General features: G+C 44.2%; 1 protein-coding gene across 5 annotated transcripts in view; it reads right to left on the bottom strand.

Moving 5' to 3' along the window:
* Nucleotides 1–976: 976 nt before the first annotated feature.
* LOC144762467 (adhesion G protein-coupled receptor F5-like) overlaps nucleotides 977–27,968 on the bottom strand; it is an 805,746-nt gene continuing 778,754 nt past the window's right edge. For all 5 annotated transcript variants that reach the window (XM_078647682.1, XM_078647677.1, XM_078647680.1 and 2 more), the window contains one exon: nucleotides 977–3,981. In XM_078647682.1, coding sequence (XP_078503808.1) covers nucleotides 3,908–3,981 — 74 coding nt within the window. In that variant the 3' untranslated portion in view covers nucleotides 977–3,907. The remainder of the gene's footprint in view (nucleotides 3,982–27,968) is intronic.

Genomic DNA, 27,968 nt, shown 5'->3' on the forward strand with positions numbered 1-27,968 from the left:
GATCATGGGTGGGGGGACATGTAACCCTTAGAAAAAACGTGGGAACAGGAAAACCCAGATCGATCCCATAGATCTGCAGCGACACCACAATGGTCTCAAGAAATTGGCCACAATAAAACATGTTTGGACAGAGGGGCACACATTCCCAAAAAGACCATTAAATCAAATGCCACACTAAGTTACGAACATGAAGCCAATCAGAAAACATCATGGACATTAAATGGCGTGATCATTCGCTCCTCATGCCGGTCTTCTGTACACATAGCCACTGGCCCTGCAATTTGTCCATGGAAGGTCGAGGCCCACCTGCACTTCTTATTAAACCCCCAAATTAAGGCCCATTGACTAGACCCAAACTTCTGTTGCCAAGGGAATGGATAAATTGTTTTATGATGCTTCATGTAAAATATAAAATGACAGCCGAAAGCAATGTGCTTTGAGACAGTCTTCAGACCCAAACTCTGTTGCCTGAACTTACGGCCCTGCGTTTAATTAAACAACTGTTGCTGTTTTGCCAAACGCCTCTTGTCTTTCATTTTTTTTCCAAAGGTAAATTCATATGGGAGCAACACTTGCGCTAAGTAAAGTAAGTTAAGTACGTTTATAATTTTATTGCTATTCACAAACACATTTTATGTGTAGTTCACAACTGCAGAGTCTCCCCAATTGTGGCAGAGACTCTGCACATAAAAAGATAGGACATGACTATATTTTTATGTGTGGAGTCTCTGCCTCAAGTGTGGAGACTCCACAGTCGAAAAGATACTATACATAAAATTTGTTTGTCAAGAGCAAAAAATCATAAACTTACAATAATGTGTAAGTTTACCTTTGTGAATTAGGCCCTTTGTCTTCACTGCACTGGCCTCCGGAGTTGCTGTGTGATAACAAATTTGTACAGAGGGACACATGTCAAAATAACGCTTTAATTTCAAAGACTTTGATAAATGAGATCCAGAAAGATATTAGACTACAAATAAAATGACAGCATAGTATTTATTTTACGAAATATGATTGGAAAATACCAATAAACACAGAGAAACCGTATTTGAGCTCTTTCCAATGGAGATTTTCAAAAGAAAAATACAATAGATTAAATAAAATTCTTTGCTTAATATGTTGCAAGGAATCATTGGAAGACAAAATCATAAAATAAATATTGTAACATTGTATTCAAAATGACAATTATTAGGTTCCAAAATACCAAATAAACAAAATATGAGACAGAGAACCAAACCATAAATACTGTTAATAATATAATTTATAAACAGAGAAACAGTAGACAGTGGTAGACAGACAGCATCATTTCTCATACATTTGCATATATGTATACCTTGTTCTTTCTGTAGATCTTTTGTGTGGCATATTTTACATTTATGTAAAAAGAAACCTCCCTGGTAGGCTCAGCACAAACGATACACTGAGTGGAACACAAATAGCTTGTAGTCTTCAATTAGTGTCTAGTTAGCATATGGCCTGTGTCTTCCCTGAGATTTGACCCTAACATTAACCTCTGTTAATGAAGGAATTTGCTTGACTTTATAAAAATATGAGAAAGTAGGAACGTGTGATACTTAAGAAATTCTTAATATGATAGATTCAAAATGATAAACCATTTGTTGCGAGTAAGTGCCTTGGCTTATTGTTTTTTTTTTACAAATTAAACATTAAATTACCTAAATGTTTAAAACATTCACATTGCTGGCAGGGGTTACACTTAGGATTGGTCACTGCTTGCTGTGAAGTGGATCCTGCTAAACATTCTAGGTATTATTGATAGCTCTTGAACCGTAACATTACACTGCATATACCTTTCTGGAAGTCCAACATTTCTATACATTGCATTGACATTGGCATCCTTATAAATAAGGCATTCATCAATGTCATTGTAAGTGATTATTCTTAAATGCCTGAGCAGCTGACTGACAGACACTTGAGTTACAGATGAAAGAAGTTCAGCTCTACAGCACTTTTCAGCTCCTCCTGTTGAGCAAATGCTTTAACTGTGAGATAACTCAAAGGGTTGATGGGGAAAGGGGTGACTGATGGAGGAGTTCACATTTCAATCGCATATACTTCTACAAGACGGTTGTATCTCATCTGTTGATGGAGGTCCAACAAATGTTGGCCATGTGGCACATCAGCAAGTCTTGAATGGAACTACATTTCAGGAAACCTCTGATATAATGCCAGTTTTTGGTCACAGCTCAGTACATGTTCTTTCAAGTACTAGTGATACATTTAGATAGACAAGGGGCATGCATCTTTTTTTTATGAATAATCCCAAATAGTTTTCAAAGTTATTCTTCCACTGTTCTTGGGTCTTGTGTAATAGAAAGTGATTAAATGTAACCAAAAAGTGAGCACATTGAATTTTTTTTTCCATAAAGATATCCTGAAACAAACACTTTGCACTTATGTGGTACCAACCAAAGAACAAAAGGACCAATACAAGTTATAAACATTGTTATCTGCTCAAAATCACCAGTACTAGTTAGTGTCAATGACTACTTTAATGCTATACACATGTAAGCACATGCAACATATTCTCTCTTGCGAAAAGAGAGAGTAGGCACATGTAAAATATTCTCTCTTTTGAAAAGAGAGTAGAGGGAATGTAGGTGGTAACCCCCTTAGAGTTACAGTACTGTCTGCTTGTCGCAGTTTAACAATGAACATGCAACTGGTAAATTTGCACTCAATTTCAAGTTGAGCAATTTGCATATTTGTCTGTGAGTCAAAAACACCAACTAGATTTTCTTATTGATAGGTCGATGCCTGCATTGACAAGGCGCCAAAGTGCTTTTTTCGGCAGTGCAGCTGGTGCAGTGGCATTGTCTATGGGCAGCAGGGCTTAGCTCTCAAATAATGTCTTTTACTACCCATTTGGGTCAGGAGGGCCAATTTTCCTTGCTTGCAATATAGTCAATGTCTAGGCTACACCAATGTCTAAGCTACGATAAACAGTCCTGGATGGTGCATGCACATGTAAGATGGTTCCACACTTTACAACATTTAAAAATGGGTTCACTAAGAAATATCTTCTAAGATGTGTGCATTCTCAAATCCAGTGCCAGGGCCAAGGCCTCTGGAGAAAGAGATCTAGGCGGACTCGAACTCAGACAACAGCTGGATGTGCTTCTGAATCTTGCCATGGCATTCATCCATTCCATTCTACACGGTTCAACTGAATGCTCATATATGTGAAATAAAGAATTAAAGCTAATGGCAACCCATTCCTTCACGGACTCTCATCTAGGACAGACATTAGAATGACAATAGAAAAAACATCTTCATATTCACAGGCAGAGGCAACTAACTTAAAGGGCTTTTGGCATTCCGAAACGGCCTCATTTTGGAAGCTTAATAACACAGTAGCTTTGTGTAAGAAACACACCTGAATAACTCGTAGCTCTTTTGGCACAGAGGGAAAAGCTAATGAATCAATTAGAGGGTTAATGCCCTTGTAGCTTAAAACTACGTCACATCCGATTACTCTAGCTCTGCATCTTCTCGCTCAGGCGCACATGGTTCATTTTAGATCAAGTGACCATGCAGTGGAAAAAACACAAAGTGGTACGAGCGAGAAACAGCGAAGTGGTAAGCTTCCAAAATCGAATCCGCATCCTGTTGGGTGGTGAGTGAGGAGGGTCGAACTTCGGCACGTGCTGGGGAGCAGTTGACATGGCCGCTTTCAATAGTATCGGTTTGACACGTCATCAAATTTTTGCTCGCTCTAAAATAGTGGCTAAATACATGACTGGGTAGCTTCTTTGCGTGTTCCAGGGAATTAACTCTTTGGGCTGTAACATCTTTCGATAAAAGGAATGTTTACAAAACTGGTTGACGTGCTTCCGGTTTCATTCCCAGCATTAGTGCCAGTATTTCACAGGCGGAGCGTGTGCAATCATTCCAGGGAGGAATAACTAGAATCTCCTTCAAGGGAAGTGCTTTGAAATGCGGATGAAAGACTGTATCGTCCTGTAAGACAAAAGTAAGATATTAGAGGCGAATCTTAGGACTAAAGAAGTTTCAGAATAGAGAAGGAGGAAAACATGTTTTCTCCTCAATAAAAATATGCCTTCCATTGATCATGAATGAGTACAATAAAACATTTACAGACAGCATAGGCGCAATTGTTTTTATTTTATTATTTTTGTATTTGATTTGTTATTTACATACTCCAAATTTAGGACATAGCTTGCTCTGCGATTCAAGTCAGATCTTGGCAATGGCGAACATCTGTGGAGAATTAGGGCTACTGATGACAATATAGATGGCAGATATTTCACAAACTAGTATGTCAATTACAGCGTATTCGGAGGTCGTGAATAAGTAATGGATTTTTATTACTTTTCTGAAGTAAAGAAGGGGGAATTTAAAGGCACTAATCCACAGCATGTGATTGTTTAACAGCTTGAAGTTTCTGATAGGGTTTTTAGGACAGGCAGAGAACTGTGTAGTTCATTTTTGCACAAATGGGGGGGGGGGGGCTAAACCTCAGCCCGAGATAGAGAGATTTGAAAACGGAATTTAGATCTTCGATTTCTCTCATATTTACAGTTTGAACATTTTGGCTTCTGTGAACCTGACATTTTTGGATGCCTAACTAGAGAAAATTGATGTAGCATAGTCTAGAATTGATCAAAGTACCCAAAAATCAATGAATGGGTAGGGTGTGAAGCTTCCTTTTGCATGCAGCCCTTTGTATAAGGCACCTTGTTCACTGTTTGTTGGGATGGGAATGTCACCTGTCTGATATAAGAACATGTACTACCTCCCCTCCCCCCCGCCCTTAGTGATCTGACTGCATAATCTGATTTATTTATGGCCCAGCTAGCATGATAATCTGGGGTGTATGCAGAGGCTTAGGCCTGTCCATGGTAAAGCCAAACTCTGTTCTGTTACCTGGAATAACTCATTAACCATGCCCTCTGTAACAAGAGGGGACTATCATCCATGTGCTGGGGTGCTGATATGCTGCAATGCAGGTGGCATACCAGTTCTTAGAAATTCATAGTCCCGAGCAGAAGTTTTTCTGTTTCAAGAGCTGCGGCCTACCAGCTTCATCATACATAATTCTATGGAGATGTAACACCTACAGCATTATGCTGACATCCTGTGTGTGTGTGTGTACATGTGTGGAGTCTCTGTATGCCTGGCCAATGTTTTCCAAAATTGTGACGGCAAGTCTCTCTGTGTGGTTTGTGTGCAAGAAAGTAGATTATTAGTTGGGGGGAAGGTAGTCTACCATAAGTAACAATATTGCTACTCTTGTTTAGCCTAATACAATTTTCAGTCATCTAAGCCTGACCTCAACCCCTGGTAGCTATGACCCGAGGCAGACAGGCTTATCCTAAGAAAATGTAAAAACACCAAAATAGTTAAAAAGCAAAAACACAACACAGTACAAACCTTGTTCCAATTTATTTAAATAGAGAATAATTGAATGAACATAGTGACACCAAAATTACAAAAATCCAATTAGGGGAACTAGATTTATGAACTTTTAAAGTTTTAAATGAAAACAGCACCAAAAAGCAATAAGTGCCAAATGAGGTAATCTGATTGCGCTTCACCGGTACCTAGGTGCGACTTAAGGCAGACTGTAATGAAACAGGAGTCAGATACAGAAACCAAGTTTGTCCCTGTTGGACGTTTTACCTTCAGACTTAGCCTATGTAATGGAAGTCCATAATCCCCAGCTTTGCAAGGCAGCAGGCTATGGCCAGGAAGGGCTCCACAAGGCCAGACATACATCGGTCAAGTTCCTGATGAAGCTGTTGAGTTTTGCCAGGAAAGCTAAGAGTGGGAGAAAGTTAAAATGCAGCAAAGGCAGGTCCTCAGCCGGCCATAAACATTTGCCAACTTTAACCGGAAGATTTCTGCCTTCAGACTGAGTCACTTTTTTGGATTTCAGATTCCTCCAGCGTGGCAAGGCTGAAAGCTGTAGCTGAACATGATCCCAAGAGGTGTGATACCCCCTATTCTGCCCGTTCCACTGAAACAGATTTACTGCTGTGGAAATGCTCAAGCGGGAGCAACCTGAATCTTTGGCCCAGCGGCAACACACCTTTGTCGGATTAACTTGGCACATTTGTCCTGGTCCTTCTAAGGTCTTTGGAGTCAAAATGTTCTTAATCCTAGTATTGGTCAGATGTTAGGAAGAGTACACTATGACACAGCCAAGGGACCTCAGGGACAGCACATGGGGGTCAAGGCTCACTTCAGCCGAAGCCTCCAACAGGGTCCAGTGCAGGTTACGTTGGAACTCGTCAGGTGAGCTCTTCTGGCAAAAGGGATTCTAGCAGCATGGTGTGTCCCTGTAGCTTAGCAGGATGTCAGCCAAATGGCCATTGGATTCAACTTGAAGGTCCACCCTTTCAGGCCTCCTCACAGGTCTCAACAGTAGGTGCAGTCTTCTTCAGCCTTCATTCTGCGTTAGTTTCTGTATGCCCTACAGGAAACTACCCCACAGTATCCCTCTCCATCAAAACCCAACCAGGCAGAAACGTTAATTCCTGTGCCCGTCCTAGAGGTGTGGCTAGGGAAATGAGCAGCGTCTTCTCTGTGGTCTATCCAAAACAGTTCTAGGACCAGCCCCTCTCCCATTGTTATTGGTGTCTGGCAGACTGGAAGGAAACATATGGGCAGGCCCAGGTGTTTGCAGCATCTGCCTGGGACACGGTAGGAATATTTGAAGTCAAGTTCCTAGGCACAGCCAGGTGCTTAGTCTGTCAGAGGAACAGAACACCTCCCCACACACAAACCCTTTGTCTCAGTTCTGGGAGCACAATCAATTCTCATCAATGAACTATTCAGCTTCTGTGTGACAGTTGGAAGCTCGTGCACATGGGCTTCTAAAGGCAGTTAACAGGTAACTTTCTAAAAGTGAACAAAAAATCAATAGGGGGAGTGAAGAGGTGGTGCTTGGCGGCACCGAGGTGGGCGAATCCTCCTCTCCTGAAAGTACAAATTATCAACAAGGTCCACCTTATGTAGAGTTAGTGTATGTCCTGATGTTCATGGAATACACAATGTGTGTTAAAATACCCCTCACACACCAAAAGGGCCCTTGGTGTCATGCTTCATCATTGTGGTCTTCCCGTCCCTGCTGCGGGACGGGGCAGTGCTGCGACAAACGACTACGCTGGAGCACCTTTTTATTGTGGGTACTATGTGAGTGAGTTGGAGTGAGTGTCAGTGGAGTCAGGAGTGAAAATAGATAAGTGATGTTAAAAAATACCTGGCCTAGTGGTAGAAAAAACTATTTAATAGACACTGGCTGGTATTGTTAAAAAAAAAAAAAAAAAATGTGATGCGGAGTGATAAAGCAAGTTACTGGGCTTACTCTCCTGTGTGGGTCAACATGTTTCGGGGCGACATGCCCCTTCGTCAGGACCGGGGTAAAGATCCCCCTGTCACTCACTGATGTATTACCACATAAAAATTAAGTGTGGTGCAAGTAAATAATGTTTCTCTTTATCAATGTGTATAGATATAATTTATCAATATACGTATTCCTAGCTGTATCAGAAGTTCTGATGTAGTCAGCTTTGGGGGTTAGGAGTCAGTGCCCCTTGAGCCAAGACTGAGCGAAGGGTAATTTGAGGGTCCAATCAGCCCCGTGAACACGGAAGCCACTGACGAAGGAGGATGCACCGTCGTGCTGGGGGTTGATTGGACCCTCAAATTACCCTTCGCTCAGTCTTGGCTCAAGGGGCACTGACTCCTAACCTCCAAAGCTGACTACAGGTGCTCCAGAGTAGTCGTTTGTCGCAGCACTGCCCCGTCCCGCAGCAGGGACGGGAAGACCCCAATGATGAAGCATGACACCAAGGGCCCTTTTGGTGTGTGAGGGGTATTTTAACACACATTGTGTATTCCATGAACATCAGGACATACACTAACTCTACGTAAGGTGGACCTTGTTGATAATTTGAACTTTCTAAAAGTACCTGTTCTAAAATATTTTGTACAAAACTGACTCTTTACCAATGAATTTGGCTTGTAATAAATACAACGTCCAAAAATGAACTTTGTAGCTGATTCCTTGGTAGAGACAACATTACTTAATTTGAATATTATCTCCCAATGCTTTCCTTTAGAACAGATAACCATACTACAGTGAAAATAGCTTTTAAAGGCTTTTCACCGAAAGGACAATTTAATGTTAGACTTTTACCTGTCCTACTTTGAAAAACTGTGCAGCCTGCTTTATGGACATTTAAGGCCTACCTAGGGGTGACTAATTAATATTGAAAAGGAGGCTTTAGGCCTGACAAATGGGGTTATTTAGGTAATTCAAATTTGCAGTTTTAAAACTGCACTGACTGGCTACAGTAGTAGGCAGGCAGTAATGTGTTACAACACCAGTCTAGTGTTTCCACAATGTGTGCTGCAGTTCACTACTGACATTTAACTTACAGGCCCTGGGTATACTCTGTACCATATACTACAGAATTATAGGTAAGTTCAATATGTCAATTGAGGAGTAAGGCAAATTTTGACATGTTTTATAGGTCAGAGCACATGCACTAGGGCCTGGTTGCCAGAGTCACATAGCACAAAGTCTAAAAACTAGCCACATCAGTCCAAAACAAATTGGGTTGATTATGCAAAAAGAGGCATTTTCCTACGAGTATAACTGTTGTGACTAGTTCGGTGTATTTTGCATCGCCCTGTTTAGTATAGCAGCATATGGAGCTTGAATACAGCTTCCCGAGAGGGAATGTATTGCCTACATTTCTGTGGTTGGTCTGCAAAGAAAAAGACACAGACTGAAATGTGAAAGAAGGGATACAGGGCTACCTTTAGCAAACTAATGATACATTTTAGCAGCACATTGCTTTATAGCCCATCGTGAGAACTGCATTTTGTTTTTTAGAGAATGGTAGGGGAGAGGAGCTGAGTCAGTAGGCTCTACTGCTAAGTAGGGCCTACAATTTTTTCTGTCACTAGTTGATTCTCTAGGAAGGATAATGTTAGCCATGTGAGACTTTACACTTCACTGTGCTCATATTTGGCATATTCCTTCATGGTACCAGCAACATTACTAAAACTTCTGAGAGGGACAAGACAGCATGCAGTGGCTAAGAAAGGCTCCACGAGGCCAGATAGGTGCAAGACAAGGTCCAGATGAAACAGTTGACTGTTGCCAGGAAAGCTTGGAGTTGAAGACATTTAAAATACGCTTTAAGAAGTTTGCTAATTGGTCAGATACTTGTAGGTCCTTTGCCTGGTGAAGATTTCTCTTGCTGTGAGAGCCATTACCTTGTAGAACTGCTGTGTCTGTGCTGCAGCTATAAAATGAGATTTAAAAGGGACCCATACCAAACCAGTTCTAGGGCCTTAGACAGTGGATCCACATTCTCTGTCTGGAAAATGACAGACTGTGACCAAGAAAGAGAGTACTACACAGAAAGCTGCTGTGAGACCAGGGCTGGTGTCTGTAAAACAGCCAGTTTGCTAGAGTTGATGGGAATCACCATAGGTCTGTGACACTTGCTGGAGAAGCAGTAGCTTTGCGTAAGACCTAGATGCCTGGCTGATCTGAAAGGGAAGGAGATTTCCTGTCCCTGCAGAGGGAGAACCTTTCCCAGGAAGAAAAGCACATCTGTAGTCCTGGTGTGTGGGAACTGACTTGTGTTTGATATTATACCCTCTGCCAAACAAACCAAACTGAGATGGGTCACCCGCAGAGGAAAAGACAACAACTTACTCCTGGCATTCTGTGCTGCAATTCTGACTCTAGCTCGACCTGAGAGGCAGGAGTGATACGGTGACCCTGCTCCTCCTGAACTCTGCTACGTGACCGGGAAAAGTACAGCATGACCATAGCAATACCAAAAAGCACTCCACACATATGTAACACAAGTTCATGTTTGATAGACTAAGAGATTGTGGGCCTGATTTATACTTTGGCGGATGGGATACCCCATCACAAATGTGACTGATATCTTGTTCGCCATATTAAATTACATTAAATCCTATGGAAATTGAATTACGGCAGATGGAATATCCGTCACATTTGTGATCCCATCCGCAACAGTCTAAATCATGCCCTGTGTCTTGTCTTGAAACTGCAAACTGAAATTCCACATGAGTGCTGCAATGAAATCGCTTGCAAAGATATTGTGGGAACTAAATTACCATACCCTGCACTTGGCAGTCAACCATATAACCAACTAGTGTACTTGCACCTAAGCAGATTCTTGTCTGAGTGCTCTCACAGTCGCACATCCCCATAGACTGGTGGGTACTACACTCATATGATTGGATCGCTGTCGTAGTGCTGGACTTGGCACCCATAGTGGGAGTGGGAGATTTACATATTGGTTGTAACTTGTAGCAATGGAAAAACACCATAACTGAACCACTTTCTGGTGTGTAGTGTTATGTTCTGCCATGTGAATGGCCCCATGCTGTGGGAAATTTGCACGGAGCCCGTTCTGGACCCTGTCACTATAGATAATATTTGATTGCCATCAGTTTAAAAGTAGAAGGTGAGATCAAGTTTTCTAAGGAGTTTCTTGAGAAGGACATGAAGAGCTGAAAGATAGAGGAGAAAGCATAAGGCTTGGGGAACCGTACAGTTAGAAAGGTGTCCTAGAGCATTCAAGAGAGCCCAATGCAACTATCTCTACTTACTGGGTGAGAAAACTAAATTATTAAAGTTGACAACTGCAGCAATGGCAGAGAAGAACATTTTTACCAATGATGATGACAATACTGAATGCTGCTTGAATGGCTTGCAGTATAAGCAAGAATATAGAACTGTTACATGATATGAAACACACAAAAGGTGAGGGGAAGATGCTTCTTTCTGTTTTGCAATTAAGTTCCATCCATTTAGTGTGCCCCGTTTTTTTTCTTTTTTTTTTTAATCACCGAATATTGGACTTTTTACTGTGGGTGAGTCTCATCCACGGTAATCACATGGTAAATGGACTGCACATGTTTACTTCCAGTGTCTGCCTATTAAGATAAGGCTGCTATGACGCAGCTAGGGTAAGATGCACTTGCCGGTTTCACATGAACACGAGTGTTGGATGCACATGTGCAGCCTGGTATCTGTACACCGGTAGCCTGGCACAGAGGGGACTCTGCAGGTTGACCTGAGATGTGCCCCATAATATTGGTGGGCAATCATAGGTAAAGCAGAGAAATGGAGCTCTGCTTTATTTTCTTCAAAAACCTCCGTGGTGGGCAAAGACCCGGGAGTCAGTCCAAGCTCATACATGTTAATTGAACTCAGGGAGGGCAGGCATGGCGCCTCCTCCCTTAACCTCTTCACGACCTGGTTACCCCATCCCGTGGGCCAGTTCCGGGCAAGAGGGGCCAGGAACTCCATCTCTGGCCAACCTGCAGAGGAAGGAAAAGGGGGAGCACCGTTGTCCCACCCCAACAGAAGAATGAAGGTGCCAGAGACCCCTCCTCTGGGCCCCCAACAAAGAAGAATATCAGGGGAGGGCCATTGTACCCCCCCCCCAATGGCAGTGGGTTCACTCTCGCTCCCTGTGCCAGCGTCTGAGGGGGGTGAGAAGAGGCCACAGCAACAGAAACACTTTGCCCGCATGAAATGGGCAGGGGAGAAGCAAGCTGCTAGCTCCCATGCCGGCAGAGAAGAACCCCTTCTGGGCTAGGAACTGGTAGGGGTTAGCTCCTGGTGCTGCACCAAAGTTAAGGCAAGCTGGAGTGCCTAGGTAGGACCAAGCACTCCCAAAAACAAAAAAAGGAGGAAAGATATGTGTCATTCCGCAGCACACGGGGGAACTGCTATTGACTGTGCGCCATCATTTCATGCAGGGCTTATTTACATACTTGTTTCCTTCTTGTGATGGCCCCAGGAGGGCAGGGGCACCATCAACCTGAATTTTGAGTGCTGGGAGATGGGGTTCAGGGAGTTCAGTAGACCCCTCTAAGTGGATTGATAACTTGACAGTTTCTGGGGTAATGAAAAGCATGACCCCAAGATTTTCCCCAGCACTCGCTGGATGCTGCTTTAGTTGCAGTCTATATGGCCTGTTAGTGTATAAAGAAGGCACATGCACATAAAATGCATATTTCAGATGCTTTATTGATATTTTAATGCTCATAATTATGTTTTGGTCAACGTTGGAATGTTTTATTGACATTATTGATTTAATTTACGCATAGTAATGGACTGACGTGAAATGTTGGCTAATTTAAAGTTTGAATTATTTTTCTTTTAATGTGGTGATCTCTTGATAAAGTGATTACCTCATATATTGTGATGTGGTATCTGGTATAGGTGGGGTGGTACTTTGATTTTGGGGGTCATGACCGTTTAGGGGTCAAATGGGATTACAAAGTGTCACAGAGGAATTTCAATCTGCCTTATGTATATATTATTGAATTGATGACACTGGACAATCCTTTATTGAGTGCTATTCTTGCCTATCAGTAATTGGTGATTACTGGCCAAACCACCTCCCCTGAGTAGACCTTGCACTGTTGGGAGTCAAGTGCAACTTGGTTCCCAGTAAGGCAGAGTTCTTCAAACTGTGTGGCGCGCCTTCCTGAGGGTCTGTGGCTGCATTCCCCGGGCGGCGCATATGACTCTGTGACTACAAGTAATTCAAGATGGCCTGGAGGCATGACTTTTTTTATTTTGCACATTTCCAGGCTGTCTTTATTTACATGCAGCAGTAAAGCACTGAAAAAAGTATCCCTGGGTGCCACAGAGTCGGTGTCAAGTGAGTGGTGTGGAGTGGTCAAAGATGTGGCTAAAAGAAAGAAAATATTCTATAACTATTTTATTTTTCCACTTAACATGTAACAACATATAACATAACTTGTACATGTTAAATGAAAAATGAATATGAGGTAAATTAATCATTAGAAAATGAACTATTTTTTACTGTGAAACCTCTATTGACCAATGTGATCACTAAAGATATCTGTGACTAGAGAGTCACAGAATCGAATCCTAGTTGTCTCATTTGTAAATAGTGGCTTGTGCACTTATAGTGCTGCGGGGTCCCAGCCTGTGGCAGAAAGCAATGTGTATTTGTGAGCCATAATGTATAACTATATATTTTTGTGTTAAGCAGAGTCACTGGAATTATGTGATTATGTGGCAGCGGCATATTCCACATAATTGTGGATTCCAAGGACCAGAGCCACTCCACATGTGCTCCTTTACCTGGACGCAGAAAAGGCCTTTGACACAATGCATTGGCCATTCATGCGACAAACCCTGGTTATGCTTGGATTCAGCCCAGTCTTTATAGCCTGGGTGGAACTGTTGTACACTGATCCAGTGGTCAAGGTCAATGTTAAATGAGTGACCTTGATGACGTTCCCGGTGCATAGGGAAACTAGGCAGGGCTGCTTCCTGTCACCTCTGCTGTTCGCTCTAGTTCTGGAACAACTGGCCTGTGTAGTTAGAGCTCACCCAGGAAAAACTGGCTTCACTGATGATGGAGATGCCCTCGGAGACGAGCGCATATTGCTCTATGCTGATGACATACTAATGTACGTCACTAGCCCAAATCAGATGCTCCCAAGGATTTTGGATGTCTTCAAGGAATACGGTCGGCAGGCAGGGTATGACTTCAACTGGGATAAATCTATTCTCAGCTGGGGGACAACTAGATACGCAGGAACTTTGGCGGTGCTTTCCGATAGCCCTGGAGGGATTCTTATATTTGGGTTTATGCATCACCGCCAACGAAGCACTAGGCCTCAACCAGAACATTAGATGCGTCACCACAGAATTCCATGAGGATTTTGAGAGGTGGAGGAGACTTCCACTAATGATAATGGGCAGAGCTGCCCTAAATAAAATATTACACTCCAGAAACTGCTATATAGACTTCAGAATACTTATTGCAAGATACCTGAGGCCATATTTACAACAATAAACACTGACCTACGTACATTTATGTGGGATGGAGCCCACCTGAGAGTGGCATTGCAGACACTCCAACAAAACCAATATAACGGGGGACTCGCATTGCCAGACATAAGGTCCTATTACAGGGTGGCCCATCTTGTAGTGGTTTTTGACTGGGGACACACAAACAGAGATCACCCCATATATACCCTAGAACAGCTCCAATTCCGATGCCATACACATTTTCATCATTTATACAGGATCAAAGGAAACCGCCGGCTTCTACTGACCACTCGGCAAACAATAGAGGCCTGGAGAGGGGCAGAGAGACAAATGAAGTGAGCTAACAAACTTATGAGAGGGACCCCACTATGGAAGGTATCACAACTGCTAGAAATTAATAAGCTCCAGGGGTTCCGACAGTGGGGCTTAATTGGGGTCTCCAAGCTGGGGGACATTTTGATGAGAGGCACTCTGGTTCCCTTCGAAGCACTTCAAAACACATACCAACTAGCCGACACTCAAAACTACCCATATCTTAGACTGCACCATGCGTGGAAGGCAGAGGGGATAGAGGCCACAGACAAACCGGAGTTTGTGCCCCTAGAAGGCAGGCTATTGCAAGAGGAACACTCCAACAAAGCCATTTCATGGACTTACAAGACTCTAATGAATAATATTCCTGATGGCCTGGTGCCCCTAGTGCTAAATGGGAGAATACCACCGGGCTGCTGGAAGATATCAACTAGGAGGCAGCCCTCATGCACCCAAGGGAAGTGACCATTAAATTACGGTTACGTCTCATACAATTTGAAATCCTCCACAGGGTGTAATTTGATAGAGCACACTTACACACCATGGGGAGGGCAGAAACACTGTACTGCTTACGCTGTAAATCTCAACAAGGTAATTATATTCACACGCTATGGGACTGTAGCTATATGCAAACATACTGGAACCAGATATTGGGGAAACTAAACGGAGTGACGGGGGGTAACTTGACAGAGAACCCAAGTATGCCCTGCTAGGCATTACCACTTTACCACTGGGATAGACCTACCACGTAGTAAATTTACACTGTGCAACATAGGGCTGAAAGTGACCAAGAGGGACATAGCCTGTCGCTGGGGTGCCCCAGATCAGCCCACATTTACTTAGTGGAGGGCTCACATAGACCTTTATATGGTGGCAGAAAAGGTTACGTATCAGGTCAGAGGATGCTCCCAAGAGTTCCGTAATATCTGGACCCCTTGGCAAAAACACTACAGACTAGAAGTGGGAGACGAGGAAGAGACACTCAATTTACGAGACAAGAATAGAATAGAAGAACTTCCCTTCCCCCTACACCTTTATCATCCTACTCGTATTCTTTATTCTCCACCAGTTCATTAGATGGGAACTGCTATTAATAATACAGATAGTCCTGAGAGGGCCTAAAGGAGTGTAACTCCACCTATGTTAATGCAGCTTTATTCTTACTGTATATGTATTGTTGTAATGTCACATATCTGCCCAGATGTCTCTGATGCTCAATGTACATGCTCTTATGTCAATAAAAACAATTTTAAAAAAAGATGTTGATTCCAAGCACTTTCCCTATACTCCATCAACTGCAGAACCTGCAGATTTGAACAAAAAAATATTTCTATCGCAGACAGATCAAAAGTTAATAAAAACGTACAGTGGAATATCCTAAGCTAAAGTTGATTGATCATCTTTCAGTTGACGGATCATCTTTCAGTTGTTTATTGCAGTATTGAGTTGTTATATTGTACTAATGAGGTGAAATCTTTGCCCAGATTATGTTACCAATAGCAAAAAAAGACAAAATAATGGTGATCTCATCACAGAAGATGCTGCATTATGCCACATAAGCTGCTTTTTTTGCAGCATAATTTAGTCAATGCAGCAGCATACTTTGTCCCTACCTTGCCACATATTTTCAGTGGCACTGGTAATAAGTAATTAGCCTGTACCTAGAAACATTTTTGGAAGTGCTCTTCAAAAGGACTCACTCCAGAACGCAGATGGTAGCACCCTCACATTACCTCTCCAGAAGAATACATCTTTGTCACTTTGTAGATCAAAGATCATTTGAAGCCTGTACTGGCTCCCAAGGAAAGTTTATAATTGGTAATTAACAAACTACACACATTTACATTTCTTTCAGGTAGAAGATACCCAGGTGGGAAGACTTATTTCCTAGTTGGTTTTCTCTCCTACCTCTGCTTCATGGCACAAGAGTCCCACAGCACCCCACCACTTTCACTTACACTAGCAAAGAAAAAACACGGCTGGATGGTACTTGCAACATATGAGAGGTGTGTCCCGCAACCATACTTAGTTAACCACATAACACCATCTACACAACAGATGCTCCTACGAGTACGGCTGGGAACTTACATCTCAAAAGACCAGACCCCTGCATGGAAGCAAACGTGGCCAACATCACTCTGCAGACTCTGCGGTCATGCAGAAGAAACTTTGATTCATCTTCTGTGCATTTGCCCATCCCTCACAAACCTGAGACGTTACTATCTCTTGCATATTTTTCGCTCATTTCAAGTCAGAACATGTCGGCCGGCAGTCATGCTAGCATTGAACAGCCAGCAGCTGCAGACAGCCTGTAGGGCCACCAGATTTCTTCAGAAGGCGAGCCTCCTAATAATGAAAACTGAAAAAAATGGCGAATAATGGTACCAAACCAAAGGATTGAGGATAACAAAAGACTCTGATCTCAGCAAATGTCAAATTGTTTTATTTTTTTCTGTCTTCCCTTTTAAAAAGGAGGGACAAAAAAAAAAACAGTATCTCACAGAGTAAATGTAGGTTTTTATTTTTTATATTTGAATGATCTTATGTAATATTTTCTTTGCAAATTTTGTAAAGGTTTTAATTAACCACATACAATAAATATTTACTTACTTACTTACACTCCCAGCCTTACCCTTGAAGGAATGGCTGTTTTTGTAAAAGTGTGGCACAGGAGCGGCAGGGAGGAGCCCAGCAGGGTTGTATTCAGATGTAGATCTCAGATCCCCCGGACCCATGTGTTCTGAGTGCTATGGCCAATGCGAAAGAGGAAAGGAGCAAGTTCATTGAAAAGGGTGAAAGTGATGTGGGGGTTCATTTTTTGTTTACGGTGGGTGAGTGGTCTGGGAGGTGCCTCAGGAAAGAAGGGGCACCATAGGGGTCATTTTATTATAAGGGCCATCACTGCCATTAGTATAGAAGGTGCTGTGACACTGGGGCTGGAGGTGTTAAGTCACCACTGCACCCCAATTATGAAATCAAATGAAAACATTTCTAAAGTGCTCAACTACCTGTGGGTATCTAGGTGCCTGAAGGAGAACTGAAGGAAATCTGCCAGATGAAGAAGAAGAGGCCATGGACAATCCTAGAATTTGAAAGGCCAGGTTTTCAATACATTTTGAACCCAAGCAGGTCGGATTTCTCCTTCAGGTAGAGTGGCAGAGAGTTCCATAACCTAGCAGTGTATGCTACAAAGCTTCTGCCACCCATATGCATTTTTCTGAACTTCGGGACAGTCAAGTTTTATTCTGGAAGATGAGCATAGGGGTCTGGTTAAAGCGTTGTGCCGTATATGCTGTGTCTAAGATGTGTAAAGATTAAAAAACAATGCAAAGGGGTTTAACATCAATATGTTTCCTAATGGGGAACCAGTTCAACTGTGACAAGGCTTGAGATATAGACTTGTGCTTGGGAATGCTCGGAAGCGAGTGGGCACCTTCATCCCAGAGGATCTGTAGCTTGTTTGGAAAACTTTTCTGGACATTGGTTGCAGTAGTCTAATGTGATGAGGGCGTTGACTACTGTTTTCTGCAAATCTTGAGGCATAAAAGACAGAACCTTCTGGAGCAGCTGCAACAGGAAGAAGCAATAAGATTTGGTGTGGTGTGGTGAATCTGGCCTTCAAACAATAGGTTACTATTGAACATGACACGGATTTTACCTCTGTGCTTAGGGTTGGAAGGGCTCCAAGGTCCTGAGGCGAACCTAAAAGTTGGATCACTGCTAAACAGCAGAATCTCCGTTTTTGAAGAGTTTAATTTCAGGCAGTATGTATTCCTCCAACTGCTGCTTTGGAGCATACATTCATGGAATCTGGGTGTGGTGGCACCTGGATTACTGATCACTGACACCACGATCTGGGTGTGGCCGGCGTAGGATACTAGTGCAAAGCCACACAATTTGATTAAACCAGCCAGTGGGGTTAAATATAGGTTCAACAGGGTGGCATTCACGGATGACCCTTGAGGCACCCCACATGGCAATATAGTCACTGGCAAAAAAGAGGACAGAATGCTAGATTTGTTACTACAGAATCAACCTGTGGAAGTATCATTGTTAATATCTGTTAAATCATCAGAGCAATCTGCACAAGTGGTAAAGGTTTTGTGGACTCCTTTAACTTTCTTTTGAAAAGAAGAGGCCAAGGTGTTACAAAACTGTAGATTGCTCATATTGTTTTTGGGTTCTGGGAGCTTTGATAATTTTTTTCACATTGGCAAATAGTTATTTTGAAGAGTAGTTAGTGGCTTCAATTTTGAGGGTGAAATATCAGATTTTTTTCAGCATTAATCGTATCTTTATATGTTTGAATGGGGACGCCTTGCTCTGGATCCTACCTGCTGGTGCATTTGAAAGGGATACGGCACACCCTCCTGCTGACAGGGTTATTGGAGGGGGACTGCTGCTGCTCTTCCCGCCGCTTTCGCCCGCACCTTTCCTGCTGCCTGCATTGTGAGGGACTACCTCTCCCAGAGTTCTCGGTGGCGCTTGAATAGCGGGTCATCATCCCAGCGCCAGGAGGCGTTAAAAACCCCTGCAAACTCCCGTAGCGCGGGAGGCGCGCGGGCATGACCGGGTGCTGCCCGGGCCAAGGGCGTGCCCGTCCAAGCCCGTCAAAGCCAGGAAAGGGCAGGGCAGGGCCACCCCCCTTAATCGGAACATTTGGATACATCTTGCACTCAGTTAAACGTGGTCAGTGACTTTTTTACCAACTATTGTTACTGTACGCTGTATTGATATTTAACACCTTGACTGGCCAGCACTACCTCGTTGCATAACGAGCACTCATAAGGGGGTTGGTGCTCATGGGGTTGTTGGCACCCTTGATGCCTTCCTCATCCAGGCCGGATCACTCTTATCCCACAAGATTGAGCTCACACAAAGAAGATTATCAATGGAGACACGCCGCATTTCTCTAGAAAGTCCTATAAGTGGTCCTCTTCTTAATCCAGTAATTCAAGCTGAATGTAGCCCAGTTAGCGTTCACCAGCTAGCTACTGGGCTTTCTGAGACCGAGACGTCAGCTATAGACTTACCAACTGCAGTTGTAGGCACGACCATTACCCTACCGTCCCCCTCACCCCCTCCCCAAATTGTCACTCGTTCTACACGCCAATTATAGGGGGGAGGAAATATAGCTTTAAGCACAACACAGAAAAGGAAGGCAGGGGCTCTACCAGCTACAATCCAACAGACTAGCAAAGCGGCTAAAACAAAAGGGTCCGCTCGAGCGAAGACAGGTCCCTCTGAAGAGGTAACCATCATTAGCCCTACTGGTCCAGGTACATTGGTATGTCACTGCCCCTGCAAACAGCCCCAAATTGCTCTAGGAGATGGGCTATTATCCAAGTTAGAAGATAAACTTGTTGCTCTAAGAAGTCCACTGTTAAATAAACTTGCTGATATTAATACAAGATTAAATTTAATTGAGCAAAAACTCCCCTCCCAGTCTAGCCAGCCACTAAATGGAACTTTGGCACCATTGGGGGGGATCCAGTGCACGCGTGGCATCTGCCATTAATCAGTTATCCACTGTAAATGACGATATTACTAGAAAGGACACACGGGTCCACACATCACATATTAATGGGTCAAATCCACCATTATGTAACTCTAACCAAAAGAGGGGAGTATTAAGTGAAGGGAACAATAGGGGTTCAAATGAGGACAATTCATCTATTGTACAATCTGTTCATAGTAAGGAACATCTTAATTTGCCCCCAGAATGCACACCGTATGTTATTGTCCTCTTTAAAACGGCCAGAAGGGTCTCCTGGATAGGCAGGTCGATTAAATCGTGCAGGGGCGACTGCATAATACTGAATTTTGATCACCAGAGGTAGTACAGAGAATTCTAGAGAGAGCAGGGACTAGGCACATGGGTAGGGAAGGGATACATATCCTACCCCTATGCTTTGTCTATCAGTCACTCCCTCCCTTATTTACGCACAGACGCAAACCACCAGCTAGCGTTCTTAATCAGGAGAGGTATGAGTTTAATGTGCCAACATTTAACCGGTTTGATCTAGGGTTTTCTAACCTAGATGCACAGGACTGACTGTCAGACAGACCGGCAAATGTAAACATACTAGGGACCCTAGCACCTACCTATTTAACTGCAATTAGTAAGGAACAGGAATGCCTGGAAACACATAATACGCTGTTAATAATTCCTACTGATAATCAGGGGCAGACAGAGGTTAGCACACGCCACATGAAAACTGGTGGCGGGATAACGGTTAAGGCCCCCGAGAATAACAATAGAAGTAACAGAGACTCCAATCTGAGAATTTTGAGCTGGAACGTCGCCGGCCTTGAGCCAAGACTTGCCGATAAAGAGTGGCTGCATATAGTATCTTCTCAGGACATAATAATGTTTCAAGAAACATGGGCCACTCATGATTTGCACATAGAAGGCTTTCACTGCCTTAGCAAAACGGCACCCATGCCAAATTTTGGGTGTGCAGTAGGGGGCTTATTTATTGGGATTAGAAGAGCAGCTGGTGGGAGTTTTAAGATAATAAACACAAATAATCCCAATATACAAGCAATACAATACACGCGACGAGTCCCTTTTTATATAATTCATTTCTATAATAACGATTTTTATTCTGTTCCAAATAAGAATTTTAGTGCTCTCTTTAAATTCATAGCGAGAGAAAACTCAGGGCTCAGATGAAGGTATGGGGATTTTTTTGGGAGGGGATTTTAACGCCAGGCTCCCCAAAGACATTCAAGATATAGGTACATAAGAGGCGGATCCAGCTGAGCGGAGGGGTTCTGAATTAAGCTCCTTTCTCCGCGAACATATCCTTAGCAATATTATGGACCTTGGCCCACCTCTTACAAACCAGCTGGTGCCGACATATAGAGGCAGGGAAAGCACTTCAACCATCGATTTTATTTTTGTCTCTCCTTGCCTGGCGGACCGCCTATTGGCCAAATAGGTCCTCGAAATGGATTTTGGGGATCGTAATCCGCTGACAGCGGTTTTAAGACTAGCCACCCGTCCTGTATATGTTAATGCTCAAGGGGCGAGGGATATAACTCTATCAACAGACAAATTAAGATTAAAGTGGAAGGGGGTAGACTGTAGGGAAATAACTGAGTCCCTATTAGCAGGGCATGAGAACCTAATTAACTCATGCCTACTGTCAACAGCACCTTGTTGTAACATAATTCAAGATTTTATTAAAGCATGTTCTGTGATTAGATCCTTCTGTCAGTACCACATTTCCAGGGTCCAAAAGACCCAAGATGGTTTGATCATAACTGCACTGTTGCCAATAGGAATTTGCGTAAGGCCTTAACAGCCAACCCAAGATGTAGGGCAGATGTTAGTGCAGCTAGGAAAGCGTACAAAATTACAATAAATGAGCGGAAGGGAACCCTTTTGAGTGAGCGATGGGAAACACTCGCTGAATCAGCAAAGGGGAAAACTGGCAATTTATTTTGGTCCGCAGTAAGAGACATGCGTAATATGGGCCAGCAGTTAACACCTCTCAGTTGCACTATCACTAGTAGCTCTTGGGAAAAACGCTTTTCTAAGATTTATGCCTCGCCATCACACAGTTCAGATCTTCCCGTGCAGGGCTATCGTGGTAATTTACAGATAACATTGGTGGAGGTAGAAGAGGCGATTACACAGAGCCTTGGAAACAAGGCCCCAGGACCCGATGGGTTGCCTCTAGATGTTATAAAGTGGAAACAGGAACTATGGGCCCCAGTCCTGGTGAATGTTTTCAATAGTCTACCCCAAGCACCCATGCCCGATACATGGGCGACAAGTGTAATCGTCCCAATATACAAAAAGGGTGATAGATCTGAACCAGTCAATTACAGACCAATTTATTTACTTGACAACAACCTAAAGATCTTGGGCCGTGTCATCTATAACAGGATTTTAGATTGGACAGAGGAAAGTGGCATTTTATCACCGTGCCAACTGGGTTTTAGAAGCAGGGTTGGTACAGTCGAACAATGCCTAAATCTTAATTTGGTTATTAATAAATATAACATTGCTCGCTCTGCCCCAATTTATTTAGCATTTATGGACCTGTCTTCTGCTTTTGATTTAGTTAAGAGGTCCAAACTTTGGTCTATTTTGTTGAATTATGGTTTGGACCATGTATTGGTCGTATTTTTAGCATTTTTGCACACCAATCTTAAAGCGCAAGTAAGGATAGGAATGGGAGGGGAATTATCAGGCCCAATCAAGGTAGGAGGGGGAGTAAGACAGGGGTGCGTTTTAGCATCCCTGCTCTTCATTATTTATATTAATGGATTGAGTAACCAGTTGGAACAGTCAACCCCAGATGTCCCTATAATTAATGGCAAATTGTTACCTGTATTACTCTATGCTGACGATGCGGTCCTAATGGGCCGCACTCCAAATTCCCTGCGTATCCTAGTCTACAGTTTTACAGAATATATGGATGGACTGGATCTTCGGGTGAATTTTAAAAAGTCATTTATTATGTCATGCGGACCAGAGAAACGTAAGCTTAATTCTATATTGGTAGGGGATGACAGACTTACTTCTATTCATAACTTTCCGTATTTGTATTCGGGGATGGTCTTTGCTGCGAATGGCTCGCTGAATGGGCATTTGGCCCACTCCACGAGCAAATTCTCAAAGGCCATCAATTTGTCACAGTTGATTGCAGATTGACTAACCTTAATAACCAGATACAGCAGGAGCGATATAGTAGCTGATTTCACTCCTCCCTAGGGGCGGCACCCAAAGTGAGTTCATATATATATACAACTCTCCTATGAGGACCCCACCCAGGGAAGGGGAAAAGTGGAGAAATAAAACATAAAGGACTGGCAGTCAGAAACCATTTACAAATGCTCGGCGACAGGAGAGATATCATACGTTAAGTCTGCATTCGGGTTCCTGCATAAGAATACAAAGAACACACATAAATACACTCCGGTATGATATATGCAGTTACGTAAGTAAATGGATAGGAGAATAACTTACTGCAATATGCTGCCACAATCTCCCATAGAAAAGATTTCAGAGTAAAAAGGCAAAAAATAAAGTAAAAAGACAAAAGAAACACAAGCTCTCTCCAAGAGTCCTTGAAACTCGGTGTAAGTCTTATCAAAGAAAGATGAAGCTACTTAGCTCAAAACATGACGTTACTTCCTCACTGTTTTATGTGTCCCAAAGCCTCGAGGACTTGTCTGGAAACAATACGTCTTGAATTCCAAACGACAGGTACAGTACTTAATCCGAGCCTCTCAACAGCTCTAGGGTTTCATGCAGATTCAAACAAAATCAAAGTTCCACCACCACCAAAGACTGGCTGTCTTCGTTTCTCACTAATGCCAGGGCACTTCCCCAGCGAGACGCTGTTGCAGAAGGGGCGCTTCAACTGTTCACACAAGCGCTTCCAGAGCTCTCCCTCGCTGAATAAACAGCACTGCTCGTCAGCGCGGCTCCTGGGGTCAATTCCGCCAACACGGACAGTACTTCACAGAGTTCTCACGCGCTGAACCTCAGCGCGACTCCCAAGCTTCTCTGCTATCAAAAAGGGCTCCAGAATCCTCGTTCTCCGGTAACACAGAATCAGGTAGGCAATCAGGTGACAAGCACCGAGCTCAGCCTTCAGCGAATGGATATAGGGAACAGAAAGGAAGGAAGAGCGAAGGACACAAACAACAGACTACAGAGCAGGCATTCTGGGAGATGTAGTCTTCACCTAAGAGCGCCTAAATTGTGACAGAACCCCCTCTCAATGACCGACGTCTCGGCGGTCCACCAGGCTTAGAAGGGTTCAATGCGTGAAAGTGTCTCAAAAGCCCAGGGCAGTGGAGATTGGAGTGAGGTTCCCAGGAACATTCCTCAGGGCCATACCCTTTCCAGTCAATCAGATATTGCAGGACACCCCTCACTCTCCTAGAATCAAGCACAGCCCGCACTTCGTATTCCACATCCCCCTCAATGTCTAAGGGCAAAGGCCGCACCACAGCTCGGGTACCAGGAACATATGGTTTTAGCAGAGAAACGTGGAACACGGGATGTATGTGCCAAGAAGGAGGAAGTTTCAGTTTCATGGCAACCGGATTAACCACGGCCACGATAGGGTATGGACCAACGAATTTGGGTTGTAAACGAGTATTGCCCTTAAACTTCAAGTGTTTAGTACTCAACCACACCTTATCTCCCTGAGAGTAAGCTGGTTCAGGGGTTCTCTTTCTGTCCGCCTGAGCCTTGTCACGGTCTCTGGCTGCCTCCAAATGTTCCTTGGCGTTCTGCATAACAGAAAGGAGATGAGAATGGTGTTCTTGTATAGAAGGATGGGAGGACAGACTAGGCTGTTCAAAAGGTAAAGAGTTAGGGTGATACCCGTTCAGACAAAAGAAGGGCGAACAACCCAAAGAGGAGTGAGTAGCGTTATTGTAGGCGAACTCCGCCATCCACAACAACGTTCTCCACTCCTCATTCAACTCGAGAGTAAAACACCTCAAATACTGCTCTAGCGTTTGATTGAGCCTTTCAGTTTTACCATCGGTCTGAGGGTGATAACTGGTTGATAAACGAGCATCGATTTTCATGATGTCACACAGAGCCTTCCAAAATTTTGAAGTGAACTGTGTTCCTCGATCCGTAATGAGGACAGAGGGAATACCATGTAACCGTACCACGTTCTGCAAGAAGACTGTGGCTAATTCTCCTGATGTGGGCAATTTAGTCAGAGCGATGAAATGACCCATTTTAGTTAGATGGTCTATCACCACTAGGATGGTATTGTTGCCGAAACTGAGAGGCATTTCTTCAATAAAGTCCATAGAGACTGTGTGCCATGGAGCAGGGGGTATGGGTATGGGCCGCAGTAACCCACTGCTTCGATGATGTTGTGCCTTAGCTTGATTACAGACGGGGCATCTGGCAACATACTCTTTGATGTCTTTCTGCATCGTTTCCCACCAAAAATGCCTGGAGGTGATCTGTAAGGATTTTTGAACTCCCAAATGTCCGCTTAAGGAGGAATCGTGAGTCCATAATAGAACTTGTGTTTGTAGCTCAGCGTCAGGTAGGTACAACTGCTTATCTCGAAAGAGCAACTTAGCTTTCAGTGTTCTCAATAAAGGTTCTTTAGCTATCCAAGCGGGTACATCCACTGCATCGATGTTCTCCTCAACTTTTTTCAAAAAATCAGACGAACATGTGATTGCTGAGGCAGACGGTAAGAAGGAGGCCGTCTGGAGAATATTGGGAGGGTCTTCTGCTTCTGACGGCAGATTATTCATCACCGATTCCGGTCTTGAAAGGGCATCTGCCTTGCCATTCGGCGGACCAGGTCGATATTTAATGATAAAGTCAAAGTCTGAGAAAAATAAAGACCACCGTAACTGACGTGGCGTTAATGCTTTCGCACTTTTAAGGAACAATAGATTACGATGATCAGTAAAGATTTCAATAGTGTGTTTGTCCCCAAGAAGGTGGTGTCGCCATTCTTCGCATGCCCTCTTGATGGCCAGCAGCTCTTTGTCTGTAATGCTATAGTTTACTTCACTAGCAGACAGTTTTCTGGAAAAGTAGGCCACAGGATGGAGTTGACCAGTATCGAAGTTTCTCTGTGAAAGTATGCCACCTAAAGCCAAGGGAAGGGGAGGTGGAGTGGCGTTAGTGGTCCGGAAAGGAACGCCTTGTGCGATCCTGCCAGCTATTGACATCCGAGGCTCTGAGACCCTAGCCTTCTCTATCACTCTATCGCCCCATCAATCCTTTAAGGGACTGCTTATATACAGGCCACCTGGTGCACCCGGCACCTTCTTTGAAGATCTGGATTTGGTGCTGATTGAGTTGGCCCTGAAAGCTGAACATTTTATCGTGGCTGGCGATCTCAACTTTCGGTTGGATGATCCATCCGATCCGGCTGCCACCAAACTCTCTGAGGCGCTAACCCCTTTGGGACTTATCCCTTACCTTCGGGAGCCTACGCATGAGAAGGGGCACACCCTTGACCAAGTTTTCTCGTCTGTCCCTCTTGAGGGTATAGAGGTTACTCCTGTCCTTTGGTCAGACCACTTCCTTGCCAAATTTGTGATCAAGGGCATAGGTAAGTCAGTGCCTACCCCGGCACATCAACAGGGTCGTGTCCACAGGGCATTCCATCGAGTAACCCCAGAGATGCTGGCGCAAGCAGTTGTGGCCCATCCTTGCCTCTTTTCAGGCGATTTAGACAGGGATTTGCAGACCATGCAGGACTGGTTTTTGGACAGGCTAAACGATCTTGCCCCGGAAGTAACATCTCGCCCGACACCGAAACGGGTCTCTGCGCCTTGGTTTACCGCTGCACTGTCGGCTACGCGGCAGCAGTGCAAGGTAGCCGAAAGAGCTTGGCGGGCACAATATGACACTGTTGCCAAGCTGACCTATAAAACGGTGGTCAAGGCTTATCACCGGGACATTCGCCTGGAAAAAAAAGCGTATCTAGCCAGGAGAATTGATGCTGCTTCCAATTCTTGCAAGGAGATATTCTCCATCGTGAGAGAATTTACCTCACCTTGGTCGAACACCTCGGACCAAAAACCATCTGGTACCTGGGCTGCGGATCTTGCTGATTTCTTTACGAGCAAGATCCAACGCATCCAGGAGTCATTCCTGGTACCAATGTCTGTGGGCCAAATTGAACGTGACATCAACACACTGCCACAGGCTGGGCCTAGGGTGACGTTGAGTGTGTTTCCTCCAATCTCTGCTCCGGACTCCCTGGCTTTAATGGGCAAATTAAAATCGGGTTCTCCCCTTGACCCATGCCCGGCTAAATTTCTAGCGAAAGTCGCGGAGGTGATCAACCCGTTGGCTAATCCGCTTTTGAATCTTTCACTGAGGCTAGGTGTGGTCCCGCAAACCTGGAAGCAGGCGATGGTGATACCCTTGCTTAAAAAATCTGGCCTAGACCCGAAGGCCCCAGTTAATTATAGGCCCATCTCCCTGCTGCCGGCCCTCACGAAGATTCTGGAAAAGCACGTTCAAGGCGTGCTTTCCAATTTTCTGGAATCTAATGAGATCTTGCACGCCACCCAATCGGGCTTTCGTCCCCATCTTAGCACGGAGACTGCGCTCCTGGAGGTTTCGGAAACCATTAAAGGGGTTCTGGACTCTGGGGGCAAAGTCATGCTGGTGATGTTAGACCTGTCGGCGGCTTTCGACACCGTTCCCCATGATGGTCTTCTCGCAAGACTTCGCGAGATAGGCATACGGGGGACGGTGTTCGACTGGTTTTCTTCCTTTCTTGCCGGCCGCCGGCAGACGATCTGGGCCCCGCCTGATTCCGCCGTGATGCCGCCTCTGGGAGTTGGGGTCCCTCAGGGCTCTGTTTTGAGCCCGACCCTCTTTAACATCATTATGACCCCGTTGGCGGCACTGGTGGAGTCGCATGGTGCCCAGATCGTATCCTATGCGGATGACACCCAGCTCCTCTTCTCGTGTACGAGAGGAGGCGACTTTGATGGGGAGAGTATTCGGGATTGCCTTGGGGCTGTTTTCCATTGGTTCCATCTAAACAGCCTCAAGTGCAATTCCGACAAGTCCGAAGTACTGTTCTTTGGGTGTGACACCGAACCCGTCTGGCAGACTTGGTGGCCACGGGATATGTTCCCTCCATCCTGTTCCTCTCAGGTTGCAAAGAATCTAGGGGTGAAGCTGGATAACAGGTTAACCTTGAAATCTCAGATCCTAGGGGTGTCGGGCATGTGCTTTGGCATCCTTAGGATGCTGCGGAGGTTTCTTCCTCTGTTATCCGTGGAACATAGGACGCTGACAGTTCAGGCTCTG

This window comes from Lissotriton helveticus, chromosome 6, assembly GCF_964261635.1.
Source record: "Lissotriton helveticus chromosome 6, aLisHel1.1, whole genome shotgun sequence".
In the NCBI taxonomy this organism is placed as follows: domain Eukaryota; kingdom Metazoa; phylum Chordata; class Amphibia; order Caudata; family Salamandridae; genus Lissotriton; species Lissotriton helveticus.